At 42.7% G+C, this 25,521-nt stretch overlaps 1 protein-coding gene across 6 annotated transcripts; it reads right to left on the reverse strand.

Moving 5' to 3' along the window:
* Nucleotides 1-478: 478 nt before the first annotated feature.
* On the reverse strand, nt 479-25,201 carry lmo7b (LIM domain 7b). 6 transcript variants are annotated; one of them, XM_027179063.2, is made up of 30 exons: nt 24,965-25,201; nt 24,333-24,421; nt 22,415-22,485; nt 21,963-22,032; nt 21,668-21,774; nt 20,301-20,331; nt 18,750-18,863; nt 18,416-18,590; nt 17,318-17,474; nt 13,769-13,798; nt 12,879-13,029; nt 12,219-12,307; nt 11,260-11,683; nt 10,654-10,887; nt 10,215-10,329; nt 8,296-8,457; nt 7,915-8,015; nt 7,614-7,677; nt 7,255-7,296; nt 6,903-6,928; nt 6,642-6,749; nt 6,398-6,505; nt 5,926-6,128; nt 5,220-5,264; nt 4,611-4,666; nt 4,328-4,496; nt 3,429-3,674; nt 2,938-3,046; nt 1,961-2,066; nt 479-1,048 (listed from the first exon to the last, which is right to left on the reverse strand). In XM_027179063.2, the coding sequence occupies exons 2-30, from the start codon at nt 24,399-24,401 to the stop codon at nt 1,035-1,037; spliced, it is 3,396 nt and encodes a 1,131-aa protein (XP_027034864.2). In that variant the 5' UTR covers nt 24,402-24,421; nt 24,965-25,201; the 3' UTR covers nt 479-1,034. The 6 variants fall into 6 exon arrangements, with proteins under 6 accessions (XP_027034864.2, XP_047659376.1, XP_047659377.1 ...); XM_047803420.1 differs by lacking the exon at nt 7,255-7,296; XM_047803421.1 differs by lacking the exon at nt 5,220-5,264.
* Nucleotides 25,202-25,521: the final 320 nt, after the last annotated feature.

Raw genomic sequence — 25,521 nt, forward strand, 5'->3', positions numbered from 1 at the left:
TTTGAAGGCCCGACATATGCCAAGATACAGTCATGTGCTAACAAGCGCTACATCGGATCACTGGATAACATGCACTCGGAGAAAACAGATAAATTACAGGAACATATCCTGGAGCGATCCCTAGTAATAGGGTCCTCAAAAAGGCAGCATACGATCGGGACATGACCTCATGCCTTCCTGTCTTTGTTACCAGCTGAAGCAAACGTCAATACGCACACTGGACTTGTTCTGGGTGAATGAATACAATCGATAAAAAACCCTGTGGTAATGTAGAATATTTTAAGCTTTATACACAGGAATGAATGTGTTCTATCTCTGAAATAGTCACTAGATCTCCAGACAGAGACATGATATCGATGGTGTGGGGAGATTTCACAGATCTGTTATACAGGATTGTATTGCAGACAAACCTGGAAGCCCACAGCACCATCCAGTGGCTCGGTGACTAACAAAAATTGGCACAAGGGTACAAAAAAAGTTTTATAGTTTTTAAAGATCTTTTTATTTACAAACAATAGGAAATATGGTTGTGCTCTCATTAAAAACAGACTTGCTTTCAAAAAAAGAGAGAGAGACAGTGAAGACGTGCTTAAATATATGTACGGAATATACACATGATTTTATATCAGATATTAAATGTGTGAGAAAAACACCTGTGCAAAAAAAAAAGCTAGCTAGCAAGCTGTAATGAGAAGTCACGATACAAAGAAAGTGGTCCAATTTTAAAAGAGCGAAAAAAAAAATAATAATAATAAAAAGTTAGCGCTACGCAGACCAGACAAGCGGGATAAGGACCGAAGCTTTAATTGTTCCTGTGTTTGATTCGATCGGAAATCTAACTTTATTAAAGGGCGAAATTAAAAAAAATTTGGAAGGGAAAAAAAAAAATTCAGAAACATACATCATTAAGAGCATCAACATTCATTCATTCAATAAATTGGGACGTCCTCGTGTGAAATTACGCAGAGCTTGTGGTTGTGTCTGATTCGTCTTCACACAGAGGCTTCTCCTCGATCTGCTGCGATACGCCGGGGTCACTTGGGAACGCCTGAGGGGAGAAACAGGAAATCAGGTTCACGCACGGCTGAGACGTGTTTTCGAACTTCATCTCCATCACCGAATCTCAGTATAAGGACAATGGGACTCTGCAATGTCCTCCATTTACACAGCCTGACTGACTTGGTCTCCTATACAGTGGATATAAAAAGTCTACACACCCCTGTTGAAATACCAGGATTCGGTCATGTAAAAAAAAAAAGAAAAGAAAAGAAAAAGGAGACTAAGATAAATCATGTCAGAAATTTTCCCACCTTTAATGTGACCTATAACCTGTACAACTCAATTGAAAAACAAACTGAAGTCTCTGGGTGGTGGGGGGCATTTTAACAAGGGGTGTGTAGACTCTTTATATCCACTATAGTTAAACTCACTAACACACTCTTTCTACCGCTTATCTGAACTTATCGGGTCACAGGGAGCCTGTGCCTCTCTCATCGGGCATCGAGGCAGGATACACCCTGGACCGAGTGCCAACCCATCGCAGGGCACACACACACTCATTCTCACACACACACACACACACACACACACACTACGGACAATTTTCCAGAGATGCCAATCAACCTAGCATGCATGTCTTTGGACCGGGGGAGGAAACTGGAGTACCCGGAGGAAACCCCCGAGGCACGGGGAGAACAGGCAAACTCCACACACAAGGCGGAGGCGGGAATCGAACCCCCAACCCTGAGGCGAACGTGCTAACCACTAAGCCACTGTGTATAGTTAAACTGTTTTTGATAAATTTATAAGCGAGGTTTAAGTGTGTGGGTGTTTGTAAGTAAAGGAGAACAGTGGACTGAGTTCATTTCTGTGGTAAATCAATGCTGGAGTAATTCCTTTAACTTGATTGAATTGACATCAAAAACATTGAGCACAGCAAATGTGGAAAAGTGCGTCTCACCTCGGAGTCTGTTGTAACAGGTGTCGCAGAAGAGCTGTCTGTGTCTGACTCGCACATGAGCTCTAGACTCTGGACATGTCCTGAGGTCAGTCCTGCAGCTGACACACTGGAAAACAGAACAGGAGGAAGGAGGAGGGGGGACATGAAGGCCAATGGATCAGTTCATTCTACCGAAATATCATCATGGTTTTATTTTCGTTTAGTGTGTGTATGTGTGTGTGTGTGCATGTGTTTGAGAGAGAGATTCAAGACCGAGTAGCCGGTACGACAAGCGCAAGTTTTTGTTCTGCAGTTGACGAGATTAACGGATTAGACAACAACGTATTTTACTGATATTTAATCTGATTTTATCTTCAACTGAAAGTCAATCTATGTAAAATAGGAGACAAGATATTCCTGTATCAAGTGAATCCATTTCCTGTGCCGCTCATCCATCTGAATCCTGATGTCTCTGGAGATTCCTGCTCCAACACTGCCTTCGTGTGAAGTGGGAATTACGAGTACATTGTGTTCAAGTCCTCCGTTGTTGGAAAGAAACTCCGATGTTGGCAGGACCCTCCGTACACGCACACGATGGCTGCTGATCTACATGAATGAACACTGGGGGGGAAATGGCAAGCTCGAACAATTGGCTGCGAAACTCGTGCGTTTTAATAAGAAACCGTACTCTCCACCTCCATGCTGGACACCTCCCGCCTCCTCAGAGAAAAATCAGCCATCAAAAAGATCTCATACATACCGAGTCGTAATGAGGGCATGAAGGGGTCGTTCATGTGGAAGGCAGCATTGTTCTACTTTCCTACAGTACGTGACCTGATTTCCATCACAAACACCACCACCCATCTTCACCAACATCACCACCACCACCAGCAGCACCTCCTTCCCCACCACCTCCACCACCAACTCTCCTGTTACAGAGGTTTCAGTATAGACACTCCTGTCTCAGCAGATGTCTCAGGTACCACCTCCAGGCTCACCTTAAAGCACCCAACATGAAAGCAGAGGTCCAGAGACTCGATGACCATGGCGGGCCCCTTGACCAGCAGCTGCTCACAGCGGGAGCACAGACGCCGCGGACTCGCCAGCCTAAAGGACACGGCAAAGCCAGGGTGAGGCTCGAGACCTCAAAGTTTTCTGCTCCATCTTGACTTACCTTCCCTTTAATTTGTACAGGTTGAAACACCGTCAGACAAATTAAACTCCTTGACATCCTATTGGACTTGACAGTTCCTCCTTTGTGCACTCTTGTACAGCGAAAATGACTAAAAGAGTTCGAGTATATACTGTGAATAAAACAAATCCCTGGGAGTAATAAAGTGAAAAGAACGTTTTTGTGGAAACTGTAGAAATGTTAGCGATTTTAGTTATTAGGCTGTTTGATAGGATTTAATGAGAGCCTGACCAACTCTAAAACAAGCAGCCGATCGCTGCTGGATCGATCGATCAGGAGGAGTATAAAGACCTTCACCTGTCTGGCTGCTGCTGTGCACCGTTACACGCCTCCTCAGCGTCACACGCAGGAGACATGGAGCTAGGCCGGGACCAGGAGCTCTGCCTTAAAGCACTGGTGAAAATGGCGGCCCCGGGGCCCAGGCTACAGCGGCCCGAGTAACTTCGATAAGCTTTCAGGCCCGAGAGAGTCTGAGACGAGACAGAGGACTGCTTAGACAAGGGGACTCTGCTGCCGCCGCGGATGTTGTCCAGAGACTCGTGTCTGAAATGAAACGGTGAAGAACGAACAGAATTCTTTAAATTTAAGATGATTTATAAATCTATAGCGCATCATAAATCTAATTTATGACCAAAGATGCTCAGAGGCACATCGTGCGCCAGGATCACCACCAAGAGCACTGAAATACAACCGTGTCCAAAAGTTTGTACCCCCACCAGTATTTCTGGCTGTGCATCTCAGCAACGTGTAAATTTATTTCCACAATTTATTCACAAAACTTACAATTTTAAGAAATACCATGTACAGTTGACAAACCCAAGAAAATAATTTATTTATAAAAGGCAAGAATGAATTCATATATTATATATATATATATATATATAAAAATGAATTCATTCATATATATATATATATATATATATAAAATAAAAAATAAAAAAAGACAAAAATGTCTGATATTAAATATTAGTAACTAGGTTCTCTTACTATAAAAGACCAATATTGTGTGCTAATTATTTGAGATGTTCCTGTAAGACTATCCCCACCCCCCACCAGTGTAAGACCTCACCTTCAACACTCTCAGGGGATATGAGGTAAATAATTGATTGTGCGTTTCGGCAGAATAATGAGGTTATATTACTGAAATTACTGGGTGTAAAAGTTTCTAAAGAGCGTGTCGTGTCCTTGAGACGAACCTCCTCAGTGGTGCCACGCTGATGGGCTCCTTGTGGATGGTGCAGGTGCTGCGCTGACGGATCCAGCTGCTGTCTGTGAGGACCGGAGTCTTCTTCCTCATTTCCTCCAGGATCTGTAGGCGCTCCTGCTCGGCCGGAGACGGACGCCCCTTTTTCTCCTTAACGCCCGCTTCAGACAATTAGCACAGACAGGAAAGATGGAGAGGGGTCAGTGACACGAACGAGGGAACAAGAGGAAGTCATTCAAATGAAGTGAGTAAGAGAGAACATAAATACGACAGACCTCTGGTGTCTTGCCTGTGGCTGCCTTCGAGTGACGGAGTGGATTTAGACTTTTTCCTGTGAACAAAAACAAAAAATCAGAAGAAAAAAAACAAAACTCAAAATTATGTGACCGCAACCTGTCCAGTTGAAAATAGGTACAAGTTTCTAAATTACTCCTCAATATAATAATCTAAAAAATAATTTACAAAAATATAATGAAAATATATAATAATAATAATAATAATAATAATAATAATAATAATAATAATAATAATAATAATTCCTCCTAAAGTATAGATTGGCATTTATTTATAGATGTATAGATAAACATACAAACAAACAAGAATCAGGATGTGATTTGGACCAATCACATTAAACCTGCCTGAGCCGATATTAGTAGGAGGAAGAAGAAACACACTTTATACTACAAGTCTGTTTGCCGTCTTCACACTCGGGCCTGCGCCTGAGCCGGCTTGACTAAACTCGAACTAGTCTGATGGTTCACACACTGACATGATCAGGGTGTATAATTGCCAGATACTTTATTTAGAGAGGAGTTCAGATGATCGAGATCTTTAGTATCCCACATGCATTTGTAGCGCTGCAGTAAAGCATGAAGCAGACTGACCTGTCTGAAGCAGTCAGCTTGGTAAACTCACAAGACTCGATCGGCCTGACGTGCCACACAGCGGCAGACATGTAGGACAGAGCGAGGAAACGTGCAGCAGGTCAACACACAAGCAGCAGAACACAGAGGCTTTACAACACCACCACAAACTCTCGATAACCCCCCAGAAATGTATATTACGTGTATATATATATATATTACATACATATATTATTGGAATTTTAATATCATATTTAGATTTATTAAATTATAAGTCTTTTGTTTATTTATTTTTCCAGGGGGCTCCTTTCTGCCCTAATTTAGTCACAAGTAACATAGGATATAAAAACACATCAATAAAAAAATAAAATAAAAGCAAAACAGTAAAGAAATGCAGTTGTGGACAGAGGGGAAAAAAAAAGAATCAAAGACTATTATTATTATAAACATTACATGTAAAACATTGACATCATTAAGCAGACACCCTTATCTAGAGCGACTTACATTTTTATACAACTAAGCAATTGAGAGTTAAGGGCCTTGCTCAGGTGCCCAGCAGTGGCAGCTTGGTGGATGTAGGAATCAAACTCACAACCTTCTGATTGGTAGCCCAACACCTTAACCACTAGGCTACCACATCCCACAATTATTAATAAAATCAATAAAATGCTACTATTAGTAGTAATAGTTATAAGTGTTGAGAAGTACTTTAGACTGTGTCTCTCACCAGTGACTCGTCCTGGAGGAGGAATCGGACTCGTCCTCGGCCGGGTGACCCGCTGCTGCTATCTGGACCTGTTTGCTGTGGATGAGCGTCGCATCTCGAGCTTGATCAGGTGCTACAGAGGACGGAGACTTCGATCGCTGGACGAAAGGAGGTGGAGTGTAATGTGCGATGCTTCCAGTGGGTAAAGAGGGCACTTCCTGTTTCTGTACAAGAGCAAGACATGAAAAGATCTTACAGCTGACAATTATTTAACCTGGATCTTATTGTCAAAACTGAACTCATGGGGGTAGTTAGCACCACCTAGAGGCAGCTCACATGTGCACATGCACATGATCATCTTGTATGATGTGATTAATATATACACGTGATTTGTTGTCGAGGGGAACGCTAATTACTCCACCCACTGATGAGCATTGTCACTATGGTAACGAGTAGTGCGTGTGTGTGTGTGTGTGTGAATGCAGCATTAGACCTCGAGCGGTTGAGGAACTTCAGGGATGCTATTTTCTTCTAATGCTGCTTCCTGCTGATCTCGTCTCCATGCTTCTACTAGTCTCTCTTGATCGCGCCTGTACTTCTCCTAAAAGACAGACAGATGGAGACACGACAGACAGACGCACACAGAAGGACACCATTAAACACACTTCTCGTCTTCAAACGTTTCCGGCTCGACTGCAACAGACTTTAGTAAACATGCAGGACGTCTCTCGTGCTACCTGTAGGAGATTCTCCTGCTCCATCTGCCACTTCTCCTGTCTCATCCTTTCCTCCTCCGCGTTCCAGGACCAGCATGAGGACGACGCACCGATCGACGGAACCTGCAACTGAAAGACAAAAGAAAAAAAAACATAGAAAGACGGTCAAGTTCAAGGCGGACACGATCATAACTTGTGCACTAATGGAGAATGAAAGAAAGACAGACAGAAAAACAGACCGATAGACGGACGGAAAGACAGACAAAAAAAATTGTAACTCACATCTGATATGGCCGACTCTGAGCCTCCTGAAGAGATGTGGGGGGATTGGGGGAAAGGATAAAGAATAAATTATTTATAAATTCATTAATATTTTTGCAATTTTAGGTTAGTTAGCATTTCTCACACACACACACTAAAGAAATACTCCTGCATTTTTAAACCCAGTCTCTGTCCGCTTTGTCTGTTATTTATCTGTTTGTAGAGAATAAATTTTTAACATTTCTTTATACTGATAAACATAAAAGCACGAGAGATTCAAACCAATCAAAACAGGAGTATTTCTTTAAGAGGCCACGCCCACTGAGGCCACACCCACTGATCTCAGTGCAGCAAAAACACAGCTGTCATTTACCACAAAGGTAGACCGAGGAGTCCACTGTGAACGCAGAGGAACCTGAGAAGGTGAAGATATGAAACATACGGAGATAAAAACTCTGCCACAAGACGTCACGTTGATCAGGATTCTTTCTAAAGCAGGAGGCTGGATAATTAAAACTCAGCTAAAGAACCTGACAGCGGATGAGACCTCGGAGATTTACATTTCTGCATCTAATACTCAATCTCCTGCTGAGGATTAAATAGTGTTCCTGTGCTACTGGTGAAAAGGGAGGAGCTGGGGATGAGTCGGTCATTACAAACTCTTACAGATTCACACTTAATTACTGAAAAAATTTTTTCTCAATTTCATCATTTCACAAATTCATCATCTACCTTTGTTTTTTGTTGGAACTGAATCGTCACGCGAGCTCGTTCTCGTTGCTTTCGACGGAAAACCCTGCAGACGATGTTAAATATATTAAATGAAACATATAAATAGATTGATGATAAAGAAGAAAAAAAACTAACAGAAAGAAAGACAGAGAGACAAACAGACATTAAGTCAGTCATTAAACATTCTACTAATTAGACTTCCATAATTACCACCTGTAGAACATCCTGTATAAATAAAAACCCTGCAGATTTAATGGTGATCTCATCACAGAGTCTCTTCTGCGGTCAGCGGTTCACTCACGTTAACAGGAAGGCCGTTGACCTGTGCTTTACTCTCGCTCTCCTCGCGCAGGCTGCAGCTGCTGACGGAGGAACCGACGGAGCTTTGAGCATCTGAATGACCTGCAAGTGTTAGACACCTGATCAGATATTTTACACTCATTAAACACAACAGCAGTCTGAGTCCATCCTCACGATCAGAGAACACTCAGCTGTGTCAAGATGTGGATCCACGTCAGCATCCTACACTTGGTTTATCCATTTTAACCCATGAAATAATGATCCAGAAGCTCTTGGTCTTCAGCACGTGGTCTAGTGTGTACTTGTGTGTGTGATTTTATTTATTTTTCTTATCCAGAACCTTCTCTCCTTTTAGGATTTTAAAAACACAGATTATTCTCACCGTTGAGACTGATGCGTCTGATGTCCATCAGCAGTTTGCCCTCTCGCAACGCGGCGTCCATGTTGGCCTTCCACTGTTCGTAACTCATTTCAGCCACTCGCTGTCCAGCCAAAGCCACGATCTCATCTCCTGCCTGCAGGTGGCACAGCTGAGCCGGGCTGCCTGAGGGGGGACACACGATCACACACGCATTCAAATATCCCGTTACGTCTAAGCGGACTCTCTGGAGGCGTAAAATAAGGATTCTTAGTACGTTACAGCTAGTAGCTTAGCAACAGACACCCAACATCGCTTCAGCCTCGTACCAGGTGAAAACCAGGTAAACAACCTGAATAAAAGTGGCTCTGTAGATAGAGTAAAGCATCAAAACACTAAACTTCACAGAAGTGGGTCATAGCGAGAGGGAAATGGGGCACACTGCAAAACAACTAAAAACAACTTAAAAAGAAATTTAAAAAAAAAAAAAAAAAAAGGAAAAAGATGCTCTGTGTAGAATTCTGACCTGAACTTTCACTGATGCGAAAGTGTGAGACGAGATGTTATCTAAAGTGGCCGTGTGCTACATTTATCCATTCAGGACTGTTGACGGTGTGAATATGCAGATAAAAAGAAGGTTAATTCTGGTTTAATAAATAAAGACCCAGGATTCATCAGTGTGAAACCTCAAACTACACACAACCCAGTGGTCTGTTTGTCCAGGGTTCACTAGGACCCAGGGGAAATCGCTCGGGTATTAAATCCCTTATGTAGTTAGCGGCACTAGGGAAACGATGAAATTGGCCATTTTTTACTAACAAGTTAGACGTCGCTACTCTTGTGTTTGTTACACTTGAAGAAACACTTCGCTTGAGAGTGTGAACTCAAACTGTTAGCAATTCCCAAAGTCCTAAAATGTCTAGTCATGTACCAGAAAAAGAGGTGAGAGGAAACTGGACAAGTAGAAAAGTCTGATATATATATATATATATATATATATATATATATATATATATATATATATATATAGAGAGAGAGAGAGAGAGAGAGAGAGAGAGAGAGAGAGAGAGAGAGAGATCTGCTTTAAGGAACAACAAGAACAGACAGATCGAGCCGAGCGCAACAGCACGTTCATCTAATCAGACTGATGCACAGTAAACAACACCTTCACTGTTCACAATCAATTATTCACGCCATCTCTCACACACACACACACACACACACACACACACACACACCCCCTCCCCCAATATTGAAGGTCGTTCTGTACAGTCTACAAAAAGGTCAGAAGGCAAAACTACAGTTAAATAATTATCATCAATTAAGCTGCCGCAAGTTACAACAACACCATATTAAATAACAGCCGTCTAATCCTCACAAACTGTGTGTGACATCACGATCAGTGGCAGGAGAAGAAAAGAAGAAAAAAAAAAACGCAGGATCATTTCGTCTGTAAAATAAATCATGTTAGTGTTTTAAGCTCTATAACAAATTTCCCACCATTAATCAGAGCCTACATTATAAAGTCAGATAATCAGATGAGGTTACAGGTCACTTCACTCTCCTAAGGTCTCATTTTCCTTCTTATTATATGGTTTTGTTCCCTAGGAGGTTTTTTTTTTCTTCTTTTTTCTGCTTTTATTTTGTAATATTTCTCTTTTCCTTTCCTCGTATTTCTATCATCCCATCCCTCAGGAACAGCTTTATAACAGCATTAAAACGTCCATTTTGGGTATATACACACACTGCAGCAACTGAAAAGTGTCGCTTATGACGTCACATCACAGGACACGAAAAGAAAATTAAATAAAGTGTTAAACGCTCATGTATCCTTTCAATAATTAACCAATGCAAAAACACACAACGTCTGAAGAGTGAACAGTTAATAAATAAATAAATAAAATAACTCTCACGATTTCGACTGACATCATCGCCTGTCTTACCTGCTCGGACGGATGTGATGAGAGCGCCCGTCGAGTCCCAGTGAGTCTGAAAACCGAAGTCCGCGCCGCAGTCGGGCGTCTGATTCAGACTGACTCGGATGTCATGGTGATGTGTCTGATGGAGAGAAACGGAGGAAACGTTACCCGATCAGGTGATTGTATTCTGTCAGGAAACGTGAGATCTCCGGAGTTCTGGTGCTTACTGTGCTTTTTACTCAAACCCTGTCCGTGTGTATAACATTACACACATACACACAAACAAGCATGTCTGTACACACACACACACACACAGAGAGAGAGAGAGAGAGAGAGAGAGAGAGAGAGAGAGAGAGAGAGAGAGAGACAGACAGTGAGAGGGCAAAAGAGAGAAAGAGACACAATTCTTTTTAAATTGGGTTGATTGTTTTAATGACATGAAAGACAGACTCATGGTGTTCACCTCGTCCTCGCCGCTCGCAGACGCGGCTGTGTCAGACACCAGGACGCTGGCAGACATGAAGGAGCGAACACTAGGAGCAGACTCCGTCCTCTTTCCCTTCTCTTCCTTCTTTTTCCACAACGCGGCTTCATGTTTACTCGAGCGGGCGTCGTCTTTGTGATCGGGAGTCGTATCGGTTCCTCTGAGGGGGAAATAGGCAGCGAGATCTTGTGCGCTGTTATCAGTCTCGTCCATCTACGAAAAATAGAAAAAGAAAAAGAAGAGAAAGATTTAACACTGTACTTTATATACATATATTTTTTATTTTAACACACACACACACACGGAAATGGAGCACTTTCTTTCATCCTAGTGCCCCATTTCAGTTGGGCAGTAATTTGGAAAGCTCAGGTTTCACTATCTGCCATGAGCATTAAGTGCCACGAAAGCCATGCTTCATTATTTATACGTGCTGCAAAGAGATCGTAGAAAGGCGAGTAACACTAAACTCCACGCAGGTACGTGGATGGACGAGCAGACGCACACACACACTTTAATAAAGTGCACAAATAAATAAATAAATAAAATTTAGGGGGGGAATAGGGATAGATGCCCCAACACACTCACAGAGTAGAATCTGGCTTGACTGGACATCCTGGACTTCTTGGAGCCGAACGGTCTCGGCGTGACTCCTGTGGAGAGCCGTGATGTGCCCTCTGACCTGCGGAAACCTCTGGGCAGCACTGAGGACATTTGAGGAGTCCCTGAGAACACTCCCTCGACAGACTTGGCACGCTGGACCGGCGCAGGAGCGGAGTCTGTCCCAGAGGCGCTCGGCACGTGATCAGACACCGCGTTCGGTACCAGTGGCGAGTGAGGAGTCGCTTCGACTGGACCGTTACCGTGAGAACGGCCTGTGTGTTCAGGCGCAGAACTGGGTGAGATTACTGGACCCGGCATGGTGCCGGAGCTGGAGGTCAGCGGAGGAGGAGCGAAGGCCTCGGCTGTAGCTGTGGAGGACACACAAGACTCCTCCCTCAGAAGGCTCCGCCTACAAAAACACATGGATTCTGCTTGTTTTCAAAAGGACATTAAAGGAGCACTTTGTTAAAAAGTGTGGAAATAATTTGTGGAAAATGTCACAATCATTCCATTTTGAGATAAGCATCCGACAAACACACTCAAAAGTCCCGAAAGACCTGGCTTTCATTTCCTCTTCAATTCCTTTTATTTTATATACATTATATTTCTGGCCCAGAAATAAGCCCCACCCCCATTTTCCTTAAAAAGTAAATTTAGATGTCGATGCAAGACCCACAGTGCTTCTCTATTTTAAGATCCCACGTTTTATTTCTTTTCCTCTTAGCTTTAAATAAAGAGCAGTCTTGTTTCCAGACAAGTCAAGGTTGCTGACTGAAGCTTCAACGGAAAGAGACGACGTATTGATGAAGTTTTTACAGTCGTATCAGTCACAGTTTACAGAACAATCACCAGAGCCAGTAGAGGACGTGTCTGTGGACAGAAGGCACCTTTCAAACAGAGTGAGTTGTGTGTGTGTGTGTGTGTGTGTGTGTGTGTATATATACCTCTGCTCCTCGAGTTGCTCTCGCTCCTCTTTCTTCCTTTGCAGGTCAGAGGTCACGCTTCGCCTTCGAGTCTTCCAACTGTTCAGGTCCTGCAGACAGACAGACAGACACCTCTTTGTGACTTGAAGCATTATTAACACTAAGCCTGCACTCACACTGCAGTGGTGCCAGTCATTTATTTTTAATGGTGATGCAGTGATGTGAAGCATCATATTAGACGTGAAGCGTTGTGGTGTAATGAGCAGCAGTGTAATGAGACTCGGTGCCTCGGTAATACCGTTTAATACGTCGTGTTGCGATTGGGCTTTGATTGGAGTAGGAGTGCTAGGTCTTAGTCTTAAAGCTATTAAGTCTATGAAGGCTAACCTAACATTGGTATAGGATTTGCATGTGGAATTTAGGGGGGGGGGGGGGGGGGGGTATTCTAGGAATTAAAACCTCCTACAAAATACAGAAAACAAGGTGAAGGGGAGAAAAAAAAAAAAAAAATAATAAATAATTCTCCTTTATTACAAGAGCTCAGACCTGCTTTATTATTCCACCAAATAATAATAATAATAAAAAAAAACAACCCACAGGACTTTTGTACAAGTCCTGCACTGGGAGTGTTGGTGCTCTGGATTACTAGCCATGTGTAATGTGTAGGAACACATCACTGACCTCCTGCCACTTGGCCTCGCTCTCCCTCAGCCTGGACTGATACTGACGGATCTGCTCCTGACGCAAGGAAACCTTTAACGCAGCTTTACTGTGCCGACTCATCGGATCTTCAGCTCCCGGCTCCAGGCTGAGGTCACTCATGGACTTGCTCCTGTTGGGGGACGGTGATCAAGTTGAGTAGAATTTTAAATCGATTGCGGGACAGAATTCATTAATAAAACAGTTAATAAAACAGAACGTGGCTTTTATAATCGAATCCAGAAAAAAAAAAACGCTTCTTTCCTAAATTCCAGAGATTTTTTAATTCACTCAATTCTAGAGATTTCATTCAAACATCCTTTTAATTACTTATTATTAAAAGAATCCACAAACAAAAAAAATGATTAATAATAAATACTACAACCAGCATGATGTTCATTATTCAGGTCATTTTTCAACAAAAGTTATTTAACAATTTTTTTATAATTTAAACATTTTAAGCATCAACGGATTTAAAAAAGTTAAAACTAAATGTAACATCACTTTGAAACATTGCTGCTATTCCAAATTTAGAGAATCATTTCTTACCTTGAGCTTAAAACAAACACCAGACTTCAGTGTCTGTACAGTATAAATCCTGTAATTGCTTTAAGAGCGAACGCAGCAGCGACACACACACACACACACACACGCGTTCTACAGTCAGCGGACACTGAGGCAAGAACTGCTTCAAGATATTAAGACTGAGTAGAGATCCCTGATCTGAAGCGGAGTACAGCGCGAGTGCAAAAGCAGAACAGAAGAACGGACTCCGAGGCAACGGAGCTTCAAGCTGACACTAAAGCGCTAGAGCACATTGTTCACAAACACACACGTAGCATAAACAATCAACACAAACACAGCGGACTCACCCGGTACACGCAGACCGTCCTGTGGGAAGTCTGGGAAATAAAGATGATGAAAAATCGAACTGATTTAATCGCTGAGAAGAGTTTTTAAGCCATGTAGCTTGATTGTTGTTTCTCATCATGCAAATGTCTTTAAACAAAATGTGTGCATAAGGAGGGTTGCAACATAAATAAACAAAACCCTGACCGTATTCATTCATTCATTCATTCTTCATCTTATCCGAACTTCTCGGGTCACGGGGAGCCTGTGTTCTCTCAGGTGTTATCGGGCATCGAGGCAGGATACACCCTGGACGGAGTGCCAAACCATTGCAGGGCACACACACACACTCTCATTCACACACACACACACACTACGGACAATTTTCCAGAGATGCCAATCAACCTACCATGCATGTCTTTGGACCGGGGGAGGAAACCGGAGTACCCGGAGGAAACCCCCGAGGCACGGGGAGAACATGCAAACTCCACACACACAAGGCGGAGGCGGGAATCGAACCCCCGACCCTGGAGGTGTGAGGCGAACGTGCTAACCAACCACTAAGCCACCGTGCCTATTTTGAACCTAGTCGGAATCTTCGGATAAGATAGTGTTCATATTATTACGTTCAGCATAATGTAATACTAGTCCACAGACAATATACAGATCTTTTTACTCCCAGATGCCTTTTTTCCCCCCCTGATCTAGTTCCTAAATCTTGTGTTAAAGTGAAAGTGCTTCATATCAACCTGCTGCATCACAGGGCAGTGAAACAGGCTCTGAGGAAATCTGCCATCTTCCTCGTACACAGAATGAGAGATGATCTAGTGACTAAACTGACAGACTAGAGACTAAACCACACAAGTGTGAAATGATCCAAAAAACGATTTTTAAACTTAAACCTTTTATTGAATACTGCAGCATTTTAAACATAGTTAAAAAAAAAAAAAACCCTAATAGAGAGACTGGGTGAGATCAGGGACATAAAGTCAGCCATGACGGAATTACCTCGAACACCACGTTACACGTGCAATTAAAATTTCCCTTTTATTATCCTGAAAGCATTTGTTTCCATTCTCGTGGGCTTGAAGTAATAAAACTCTAGGACGCTGTGTGCCTTCCGTCATTTCTCTCAGCACCAGCAGATCTGCAGACTGGATTTCACAGATCCTCTGCATTTTTTTTTTTTTTTAACAAGGTTATTTCGTTATTTACGTCCATTGCAGTTAAAAAAGCAGAAGCATGGTACTAGGAGTCCAGTTGTTTAACGTTTATGGTCTTGATAGCTTGAAGACCAAACAGAGTTGCACGGAGCATTTTATTCTCTCTCACTTAAAATAAACAGCAGCCTATAAAGGATGTGCAAAACTAATGACCCCCCCCCCCAAAAAAAAAAAAAAAACCCACACATTTTAAAAGCTGTGACTGCTGCTGTAACCCTTTGCATGTAAACGTTTTTAGTAGATTGAACATCTGATGAAGGACCATATCTTTATACCTTGAGGAAGACAGGGAAAAAAAAAAGTCTGTCACACAACCGCCCTCTTCTGGCCATTGACAGACAGGTGAGAACACAAAAAACAAGCATCTTCCTCAGGGGAGTCCCAAAAATCCTACGACTGAAGTGGATGGATGAATATAGCACCGTTCCTCCTTCAGTTGGTGCTTCATATCACCAAGATGTTGCTCCAGAATCTGTCATAGGCGCCTATTGGTTTGACATCCAGTGACCGTAGAATCCCCTAGCACATGATTTAGTTTAAAAGCAACGAGTGACCCCTTGTGAATAAAGGGGCAGAGTCCAATGGGGAAGAGACCACACCATCAGGATAGAAATGTTTCATCAGGTGACCAGAAAGGAGAACTTTAATCAAGCCAAACTACAGCAATAAAATAAAAATAAAACCCTCACAACAGGACGAGAGAGATTTTCCTTTACTTTTGTCACCAGCTTGTAGGTTCATTGGCTATTGGCTCTAAAACATATTTTCTCTAGTGTGTATGGCTTAAATACCGTCTTGGGTAATGGCTGTCAATTGAAATCGCTGAACTACTTTCTTTTATCCCCGAGCCCACGGTAATCGTTCCATCGGGTTGGCAATGATGTGGAAATAGAAGGAATCTGAGCCTGAGGCAGGACAGGATGACGACACCAGGGATGGAAGGTGGATAAGATTGCTTTTAAAACGTTTGGGACCTAGATGCAGGTGAGCAGGTGCTAGCGGGAGGTCCCAACCAGGGAGTGACGTCAAAGTCGGAGTCTTCCTCGGAAGAGCCAGAGGTCTTTTGGCTGAACCCGGGGTTTAGAAAAGAAAACCAAAAGGAGAAGAGTAAATTATTAAGATCATTTAAGAAGACTAAACCAATCCAGCACCTTGCTGTTCAGACCAACCTGAAGCCCTGCATCTTCTTGTACCATGGTCTGCGCTGGGACCCCAGTCTGATCCGCCCCACATGAGCTGCCTCCTCGGGAGTCCAGTATTTGGGCAGGAACTTGTCTGTATCTGTGTTGACCGAGGTCTGACGGGTGGCCTGAAGCACTCTACGGGTGTAGAGGTCATCCTGAACTGGGTCGGCTGAGCCTTCACCCGATTCGCTCGAATCTTCATCGCAAGCTCGCAGGAGAAGCTCGTCATCCAGGGTGGGCATTCCGTAGCAGTCTGCTCTGCTAAGTAGCCATGAAACACTGCCGATCGATTAAGATGCATAGATCCCGTTTAAGATCCGCGTGCATCAGTAGTGTTTAAAAATTTTAGGTTAGCAAAACCCCGAAGCAGAACGTGGTTATTTTTACCAGCTCAGATAAACGATGGGAAGGGGATTAGTGAAACTCCATTGCATTTGAATTCAAACAAAAAAATAAATAAGTAAATAAGTAAGTAAACAAAAAGTCCCATTATGATGCTGATCCACATCAGGAGTTAATCCAGTAGCCGGTAAATAAAACTCACGTCAATGTGTTAGAAAGCCACAGCAGTGTTAGAGTTAGGATGTCATGCCATGCCATTTCACGTCACTCCAAACTCTGACCTCTGGCTTGACCTTTCATGAGGAACGGCGGCCGAGCGAGACGCATCAGACATGGTGACCCATGACCTACTTGCACTGGGTGTCACCATAGGAAACGGCTTAATACATACAGGGTTCGGCGGGACAGAAAAGTTGGCAGGAGGCACCGGGGTGGACAAACGGAAGCGCCGACCCGCGAGGTCGTCTTGAACGGGGTCCGGTTCGGGCCGGTCAGAGTCGGACTCGGAGTCGCTCTGGTAATCGAGCGCCCATTGGTGGAAAGCAGAAACGGGAGGTAGGTCAAAGCAGGGATCGACTAAGCCCCTCCCATTTTCACTACAGCCAAAAGATGGTGAGGAAATCAGACTTACAGAAGCAGGGAAAATTAGGGGAAAATTTAGATGCAGCTTTTCCCCCAAAACAAAATCTTATGTCTGGCGAGCGCTTATCACAAGCGCTCGCCAGACTGAACACCACTGCACTAGATCCATGACTCCTGATGACATGTTTGGAAAACCTGAAGCCTAAGCAATGCACAAAGGAAATAGATATTATGTACGTACCTGTGGAGAGGGCTGACGTGACCTCTTTCACTTTCCTCACGCTGCTCGACTCTTTTCCTTCTCAGCACCGCCGGGATGTTTCGTCTATCCCTCCTGGGAGCAGACAGAGGTTCGGTCATCCTGAAGCAGTGCTCTGCCTCTGCGTCGCTTCCGAACCCTGACAGACAGAAAACAGGAGAAGAAACAGTCACTACAGGATCTCAATCCAGGGCGTGACTACACCATGTACTGTACACCAGGCTCAACACACCCCAACATCCCCTTACCTCAGAGGAGAGGAACGTTCCGGTATGTCACACTTACGTGATTCATTATCATGCATTTGACAATCACAGAGGCATTACGGAGCAGGATTTCATGCCGGCAATTTAGCCTCATTCAGATCCTGGCTTGCATGTTAAATTAGGTAACATGAAAGCTGTTACGTGGACCAGGAAGCGTAACATGGTACAGAACCCGAGACTTCGTGTAGGCGTTGGCGATGGGGGTTCTGTTACACAATAGTGTCATGACAATTCATGATGCAAGATGAACACAAGTGCACCAGAGTTTGAGTGTGAAACCAGACCGACGATGGGAACGATCGCATTTGGACTTACAAGTGTGAAATAGTTCACATTTATAGCATTTACCAGACATCCTTATCTAGAGAAAATGACATTTTATACAACTGTACTGTATATGAGGGTTGAGGGTTAAGGGCCTTGCTCAGGAGCCCAGCAGTGGCTGCTTGGTGGACCTAGGGGTCAAACTCGCAACCTTCCGACCGGCAGTTCGATCCACCAATCTACATTGGTAGTCCAAAACCTTACCCACTAGGTTCCCACATCCTCAGCAGAAAACCAAAAGAAAAAGTAAACAGCGGATTCTAAATACGTTTGCACGTGATGATATTTTTACTTTTCAGAACAGGAGTCATTACTTTTAACTCCATACAAGTAACCAATTCCCTATTGCAATTAGAAAAAAAAAAAAAGATGTATTTATAATATAGAGTTATGTGTAGACTGTTCGGCCTCCAGGCTGTGGAATGAGATCTTGCCCTAGGTGGGGAAAAAACACGCATTGGCACCTGCTTATCATCCTCGGTGCTCGTACCTTCACTGCCTGCTATAAATGTATATGATGCCACGCTCCGTGTATGAGACCCCACCGAGTCCAGGCTATCCACTGAATCCTCCCTCCTGTAGCTGAGCACTTCCCTGTCAGGGTACCACGTCTCTGCAAAGCCACTGTCTCTGGCGCCGGGCTTGGAGCTCGCCTCCTCCAGAGCCTGCAGGATCAGGAAGGAGGAGGAGATTTTAGTGATTTTAGAGCTCAGGATGATGCTACAAATGGTGGCGAAAAGCACACTGACCTTTATTTTATTTTACTTTTTGTTTTAATTCAAGAACCTGAGACCAGGTCATCGGTAGCTGCAGGAATTACTCACTTTGGATAAGGCGATTCCCAGAAGACCTTCGAAAGCTTTAAAGTTGAGCTGCGGCCCGTTGTAGGATGGGTCTGCATGAGCCCTCCTTCCCAGCCAGTATATCGTGATCAGAACCTGAGAGAGAGAGAGAGAGAGAGAGAGAGAGAGAGAGAGAGAGAGAGAGAGAGAGAGAGAGAGAGAGATGTAAGGGGCAGAGAAAGAGAGAGAAGCAAAGACAGGGGCAGAAAAAAGAAAGTGGAAGAGAGAAAGAGAGAGGCAGAGAGAGAGAGAGAGCATGTGCAAAATCAATCCTTTAAAGCATTAAACATTGCAGCTTTTTTACTTTTAATACACTGACTGTTACAGAACTGATGTAGTTTTTCTATCTACATCTAGTCAGAGACCAAGAGCGAAGACACCCCCCATTGTGTGTGTGTTAATAATTGGTAAACTAAATTAAACTACACCTCATTTTTATCCAACAATTTTCTTCCTTTTGACCAAACAGCTTTATGTCCATTTGGGATTTTAAGTTGTTGATCTAATAAAATAAATAAATAAATAAAATAAAAAAAAACACCTTTTCGTTATTTCTGTTCGAATCACTTTGGGTTAAACTACTCAACTGCTTATCTATTCACAGCAGACGGACATGAGGAATAAAACTTACCCACTAGTACTGATCTCTATCCTGCATTCAGTCCTAATCATCCCTCTGATCCTCCCTCCATCACCACACAGTACTGTGTGTGTGTGTGTGTGTGCACGCGTGTGTGTGTGTTTTTCAGGCTTGTATGAAAGGCTCTTGTGTTCCTGCGCCTCTTTTGTCTCAGTTCACCCAGAAAGATCTTCCACTTATTGAACAAACAGACACTAATAATCGTTGTGCAAGGTCGCTTTACTGCTTCAGATTTTAAGAAAAATGTAAAAACAGCAAAAATAATTAAATAAATACATAAATAAATAAAGCAATTAACATGATTATGCCACCTAAACATTAAAGCAACAGGTCAAGACTAGAACAAACACACTTCACAGAGCATCAAGCCAAAGCTACATAACACCACATTAAAGCATGCTACAAACTAAAAGAGACAGCTCCATAATTACTGGCACTCTTAATAAAGTGTGCAATCTGAGATATAGAGGAGCATCCAAAAGGTCCATGAGAGGAACAAGGAGCTTGCAGATTCAACCTCAAGAGAGACAGAGATATCTTTGCTTGCGAGTCTTACAATATCAAGCGTTAAAGGAGACGACATTAAAGCTGAAGGTGCTGCATTTGCTGGCAAAAGGGACATTGAACTAGTGAGTGTTAAATACTTCTGACAATGAAAGCAACAGGTCAAGACTAAGAAAAAATAATAATAATAAAACAAAACAATTATACATCAATTAAAGGATATATTTCTCTCATTACAGAAATAACCAGAAAACTATTGTCGGATTTTTTTGTCCCCCCCACCCATCATTACCAGGGGTGCCAATACTTCTGGATCAGAAAATATGAATACAGCACACGTCTGCATAAATCAGGGAAGAGAAAAACAACAACAAATTTAACCCACTTACGTTTTTCAGTCTCCTGGACGTCTCCTGGTGTCTGTAAGCACAGAAGTGAAGCGTGTGAGCTGAAGGTCTAAAGCAGCTTCTCTCGCAAAATATTTCGCAATTCTGTTACACAGACTCAGCTTTCGAACGCGAAAGCCGCTGCAAATAACAATCCCGGTCGGGGATCTGTGCCGGACGGCTTCAGGGTTTAAACAGCAATAAGAGCAGGTGGGTGAAAGTCAGACCAAAATAGACTGCCAACATATATAGATCTGCTATAGTTTCACCACGGCACGGAGACGCAAGGCTAAATTTGGAAGACGTCTCACGTGGCTTAACGCGTGCTAGAGATCTGCCTCGTTAATCTGCCTCATTTATTCACATTTTAATCTTATTTAATTACAATAAGAATATTACTTGTACGCCACATGAGGTTTGGTTCTCTGTTTCTGAGGTAGAACTTCAGCCAGTAACGTTTATTTAGTAAGAACTACACGTGTAATGAGTCTGAAGAGCGAATCGGTCTAAGAACCGTGAAGAGAAACGGATTTAATTGTGCTTCAAAAACCAACAGCTTTGCCGAACCTCTTTTTCTCTTATCCGTCTCATGCTAGCAGCTCTAACGTTTCTAGTTCAACAGAAGCTCTACATTTACTGACTGTCCCTGGACCAACATCTATACTGTAAATCCAGTCTCTGTAGGATTTGGTGTTTACACCGCAAGCGATCCGGATTGGACGTTGGTGAAAATCTGAATGAGTGAATCTGGGAAAAAGTCTGATTATTTTTAAATAAATAAATCGGATTTGTAAACATCTCCAGTGACGTACGCCCGGTAGAGCCTGGGTTTGTTTTCAGTCTCTTGCGTACAGCTGCGCAGACGACGTCAGACTGACTAAAGCAGCTGCATGTAAACGTACCTGGATGTACTGTAAGTGAGCTTCGCATATTCTGGGGAGATTTCTGTATTTTTGTCTATTTCTTGGGTGGAATTAGGCTTTTTTATTACAGAGAAAAGTCTTCCTCTTTTTGTTTCCACCCACTCTGTGGTCAAATGCAGATGTGCATTTCAGACCAGGTGTTGGTTGTCCTGAGTGCTTTAACTACAAGCCACAGGTCAGAGGGGAAAGCGGTAACATCCCCTCACGTCGGCAGATTCCAAACACACTCGCTGTGGCTTTAAAAAGAGGTTGTCTTTTGGTTTATTGGATAAACCTCTCAAAGGTACTCCAGTGAACTTTCTAAAGGAGTTTAATTCAATTATTTATTTTTAACAGAACAAAAAAAAAAAAAAAAAAAGAGAGAGAGAGATTAATTTAATAATACACAAACAGAAGGGGGTGTAAAGGTCCGGAGGTTGAAGCGGGGGGTGACTTTGGCATGTTTACCTGACGGTCACTCGTGTAGACACGTCCTGCAGGTCTCCGGGGTGGAAGAGCTGAGCATCCTTCAGGCCGAGTTTACCACAAGCCTTCAGAAACACGTTCACATTGTCCTGCAGGAAGTAATGTGGTAAGTGTGGCAAAAGAGGTTCAGCTAACACACACACACACACACACACACACACACTTTGTTTCTCTTTTACCCATATTTTTCCTTCACACACTCGCACGCACACATATGAAGCAGTTAAAGGTTTTAAATGCTCTAGAGATAATGAATAAATGAACTAGTGGCACTGACTAATCCGGCGATGGGGGTGGGGAGTCTGTTCACTCTCTTGATGATCCCGGGCTTGAGTTTGTTGATCAGGCTGCAAGAACACAAACATCATCACAGTCATCATCACTTCTCTACACTAAACAGGACCGAGTTCACACTGTTTTTTGGTTGTTGTTTTTTTTTTTTACACCAACATAAAGTCAAGTCAAGTCACCTTTATTGTCACATCACCACAGCACATGTGCCATGGTGAGTGAAATTCTTGGGAGCGAGCTCCAGAAATTGCAGAACCATTTACATACAGTAGTTAAGAAACAGAACTTAGAACAACAGGTTAAAAAACATGTGCAAAATGCTTAGCACCAGTTGAAATGTGCAAACGCGGAAAATGTGGAAAAGATGCAATGTGCTCATACATAGTCAGTACACAGTACACATAAAGCACAAGCTATTTTGTTTTTCTCTCTACTCACTCGCACAACAGGACTCCATTCTCCAGCGCAGACCTAAAGTTACTGCTCCCAAACCTCTTCATAGTCACTTCCTGCACAGGGGGAAAAAAATAAAAAATAGAACAAAGTGTTGTTCAAATATTTATCCTTTTAAACATCGGATTAGCCAAATATCTCTATTGTATTAGATCGATCACAAACGGGGGGGGGGGGTGGGGGGGGGGGGGGGGGGATGGAATGTGGCTCTGACAAGAGACATGTGACATGACTGTATGCTGAAAACTTGCAGAGCAAGAAATGGAGCTGAAGTACCGTAAATAAGAGAGTGTCGTATCAGAGAACCTAAACACAGTCGCTTCAGTCATCTACTTAACGTGCCACAACAGCAAGCAAGCAGAGAAGAGGTGCAAGCTTAAAAAAGACGAGGAGCAAATAGAAACGGAAACAAGTCTAAGCAGGAAATGACTTTTCACCATGGCAACGCTGCACCACAGTCTGAACCGCTGGTGTCCACATTTAACATGAACCTAAAAAAAAAATGGAACTAGCCTGTGAAGTGCGATTACAAGTTCAAAGGAGAAGCGGTTTTCTGCTCTTTACATAGAAATCAGGTCCCTTTTAGGTACCTTTTATTACTTATCAGCTGCTTCTTAACCGTCTCTTTATTAAATCATGTTTCCATCATTAAAACTCAGATCATACAACAGATCAGAGAAACACGCTCTGGATTCGCACCGTCCCTTTGTGTGTAGCAGCCGATATCAAATCAAATTTTATTTATAGAGCACCTTACAACAACCAAAAGGAGCACAAGGCGCTTTCCAGTAAAACAATAGACAATAAAATAAGAACACAATGAACATAAAATAGCAGTTGAATCAGGGGCTATGTGTTAAAAGCTTGTATGAATAAATGAGTTTTCAACTGCGATTTAAAAACAATCAGCACAGTGATGCATCTTAGGTGTGTTGGAAGTGCGTTCCACAGTTTTGGTCCCTGGACGGCAAATGACAGGCCTCCAAACTTTTTATACCTATACTTAGGAGTGACCAGAGAGGTATGTCTAGAGGAGCGGAGAGATCTGGCTGGTTGGTAGACCGTTATTAATTCGGCGAGGTAGGCCGGGGCCAGACCATTGATGGCCTTGAACACAAACAGCAGGACCTTATACAGTACTCCACCCTAAATTGCACCAATGTGTGTGAAAGATCTCCAAAGCCATAAACATCCACCAGTAACCTAACAAAGCTTAAACCCTGGGAACCTTGTGGGTGTGATGGCTAGAGTGAGAAACATGACTCGAGCACTTTTTCACAGGGTTAGAGAAACTGTGGAGTTTAAGAGCAGAGAATACAAAAGGCTCACTAAAGCCACTGCTAAACCCTGTTCAAACGATACAAAAGCTCCACACTGTGTGTGCGAGTGTGTGTGTGTGTGTGTGTGTGTGTGTCCCCGCAAAACTCTGATCAGACCCCAGAGATAATGAACAAGGCCAGAGTGAATCATGTACAGATTCAGCTGATAGCATCGAGTGTTAGATAAAAAATAAAACTCTACAGCGAATTCTAACTGATGCCAAGTTTCATTTATGGAGAGGTTTAATGTATATGGAAGGAGTCTCCAGTGTCAGTGCATTGTACAGACCACCGCCAGCATCCATAAAGAAATATATAAATAAATAATAAACACATAAAACTAGACTGATACTTGCAGTCAGTGGGTTTGTTTTTTCTGTGGAAAATAAACACGTGAACAAAAACAAGTGAACAAACAAACAAAGGAGTAAGAAATGAGTGAGCAGAAATGTGCATGAAAAAATGATTAGTGCATTCTTCTCTTGTTTCCTGGTAAACAGCCAAACAGCATGTTTTTACCAAGACAAGTTCATTTCGGTTGTGAACATGATGGATCTCGAGGCTGAAGATGAACTCTGTCTTACCTCCATCCATCTCTGTGCTTCGTTGAACGCCACCTCGCATCCGACTGCAGTCTGCTCTCTCCACTCCATCACCAAACCTGCTTTAAGGCCTGCACGATATATCAAGGGTTCATCATTATCATCATCATCTTTACAACTTTTAAGGGGATATGCACTCGGCAGCCATAAACACAACAAAACAGTTGCAAAAAATTACTAGATTCTACACAAGACTGTTCTCTTAACAAATTAGTGTTATTATTATTTTAACAAGTCTCCAGCCTAGATTATTTTGATCATTGTGCGTCACGTGACCACCATCACATATGGCGGCTACAATGTGTGCAATTTTACCGCAATAAGGCATTTTTGCGCAATTCTACAACCTGATAATGCGGTTATATTTTTGAAAGAAAGAAAAATAAATAAATTTTAGCCAATCCGAAATTATTGCGACTTTTAAAAAATATTAATAATTCAATAGTTTAATGTATAAAAATAAAAATTCTGTAAAAACAGCATGAGCCTTGAATTTTGTTACACCAATTGTTTGATGCATAAACCTTCTATAAGCAGAACTGCACAGTTTATAAACAGTTTCATGCTCTCACTTCTGCGCCCTGTTGACTAACTGATTTTTTTTTCATCCTCACCTTAAAAACGCACCTTTCCTGATTCCCCACCAGCATGTAACGATGCAGTCTTTCTTTGTATGCTGTTTATTCTGAACCTTCACACCACTTGTTCCTTCATGTGACCCGAAAACACGAGTAAAGTCCCTTAAAAGTGCTCCAAAATGCAAGCAAATGAAAGACGAGGACTGCAGGTTCCGCTTCAAACTTTTTTTTAGGTAGCGTGATGAGGCGCTACAACGAAGCCACGCCCCTGGTGATAAAGTCAGCACAGACCACGCCCCTTCTTTTTAAACCAAGCGAAAACCACGCCCTCGCTCATCAAGTCAATCGAAGCCACGCCTACGCTCATAAAGTTAACTCAATCCACGCCCCGGTTATTAAACTAATTGCGCTGTGCGGCTTCGACCTTCCACAAGGTGGCGCCATATTCACAGTTTCGACTCAGTAACGCAGGACAGACTGGTGAGGATTTCAGATATACTACTGAATCACAGTTAAGATATCTCTCAAAACAGATTATACAAATATACATGATCAGATTCAGTTTAATTAAGTTGTTCTATTACTTTAAGATG

The sequence above is a fragment of the Tachysurus fulvidraco genome, chromosome 18 (genome assembly GCF_022655615.1).
Source record: "Tachysurus fulvidraco isolate hzauxx_2018 chromosome 18, HZAU_PFXX_2.0, whole genome shotgun sequence".
Classification (NCBI taxonomy): Eukaryota; Metazoa; Chordata; class Actinopteri; order Siluriformes; family Bagridae; genus Tachysurus; species Tachysurus fulvidraco.

Bases quoted from the DNA above. Each gene is read 5' to 3' on its own strand.
- lmo7b (XM_027179063.2), bottom strand. From the start codon at position 24,401: ATGGAGTGGAGAGAGCAGACTGCAGTCGGATGCGAGGTGGCGTTCAAC. The intron at 13,030-13,768 runs GTGAGTCCGCTG...GTCCCCCAACAG, and splicing joins GGACGGTCTGCGTGTACCGG to GAGCAAGTCCATGAGTGACC. The intron at 3,675-4,327 runs GTTCGTCTCAAG...GTTTCATTTCAG, and splicing joins AGCGTGGCACCACTGAGGAG to ACACGAGTCTCTGGACAACA.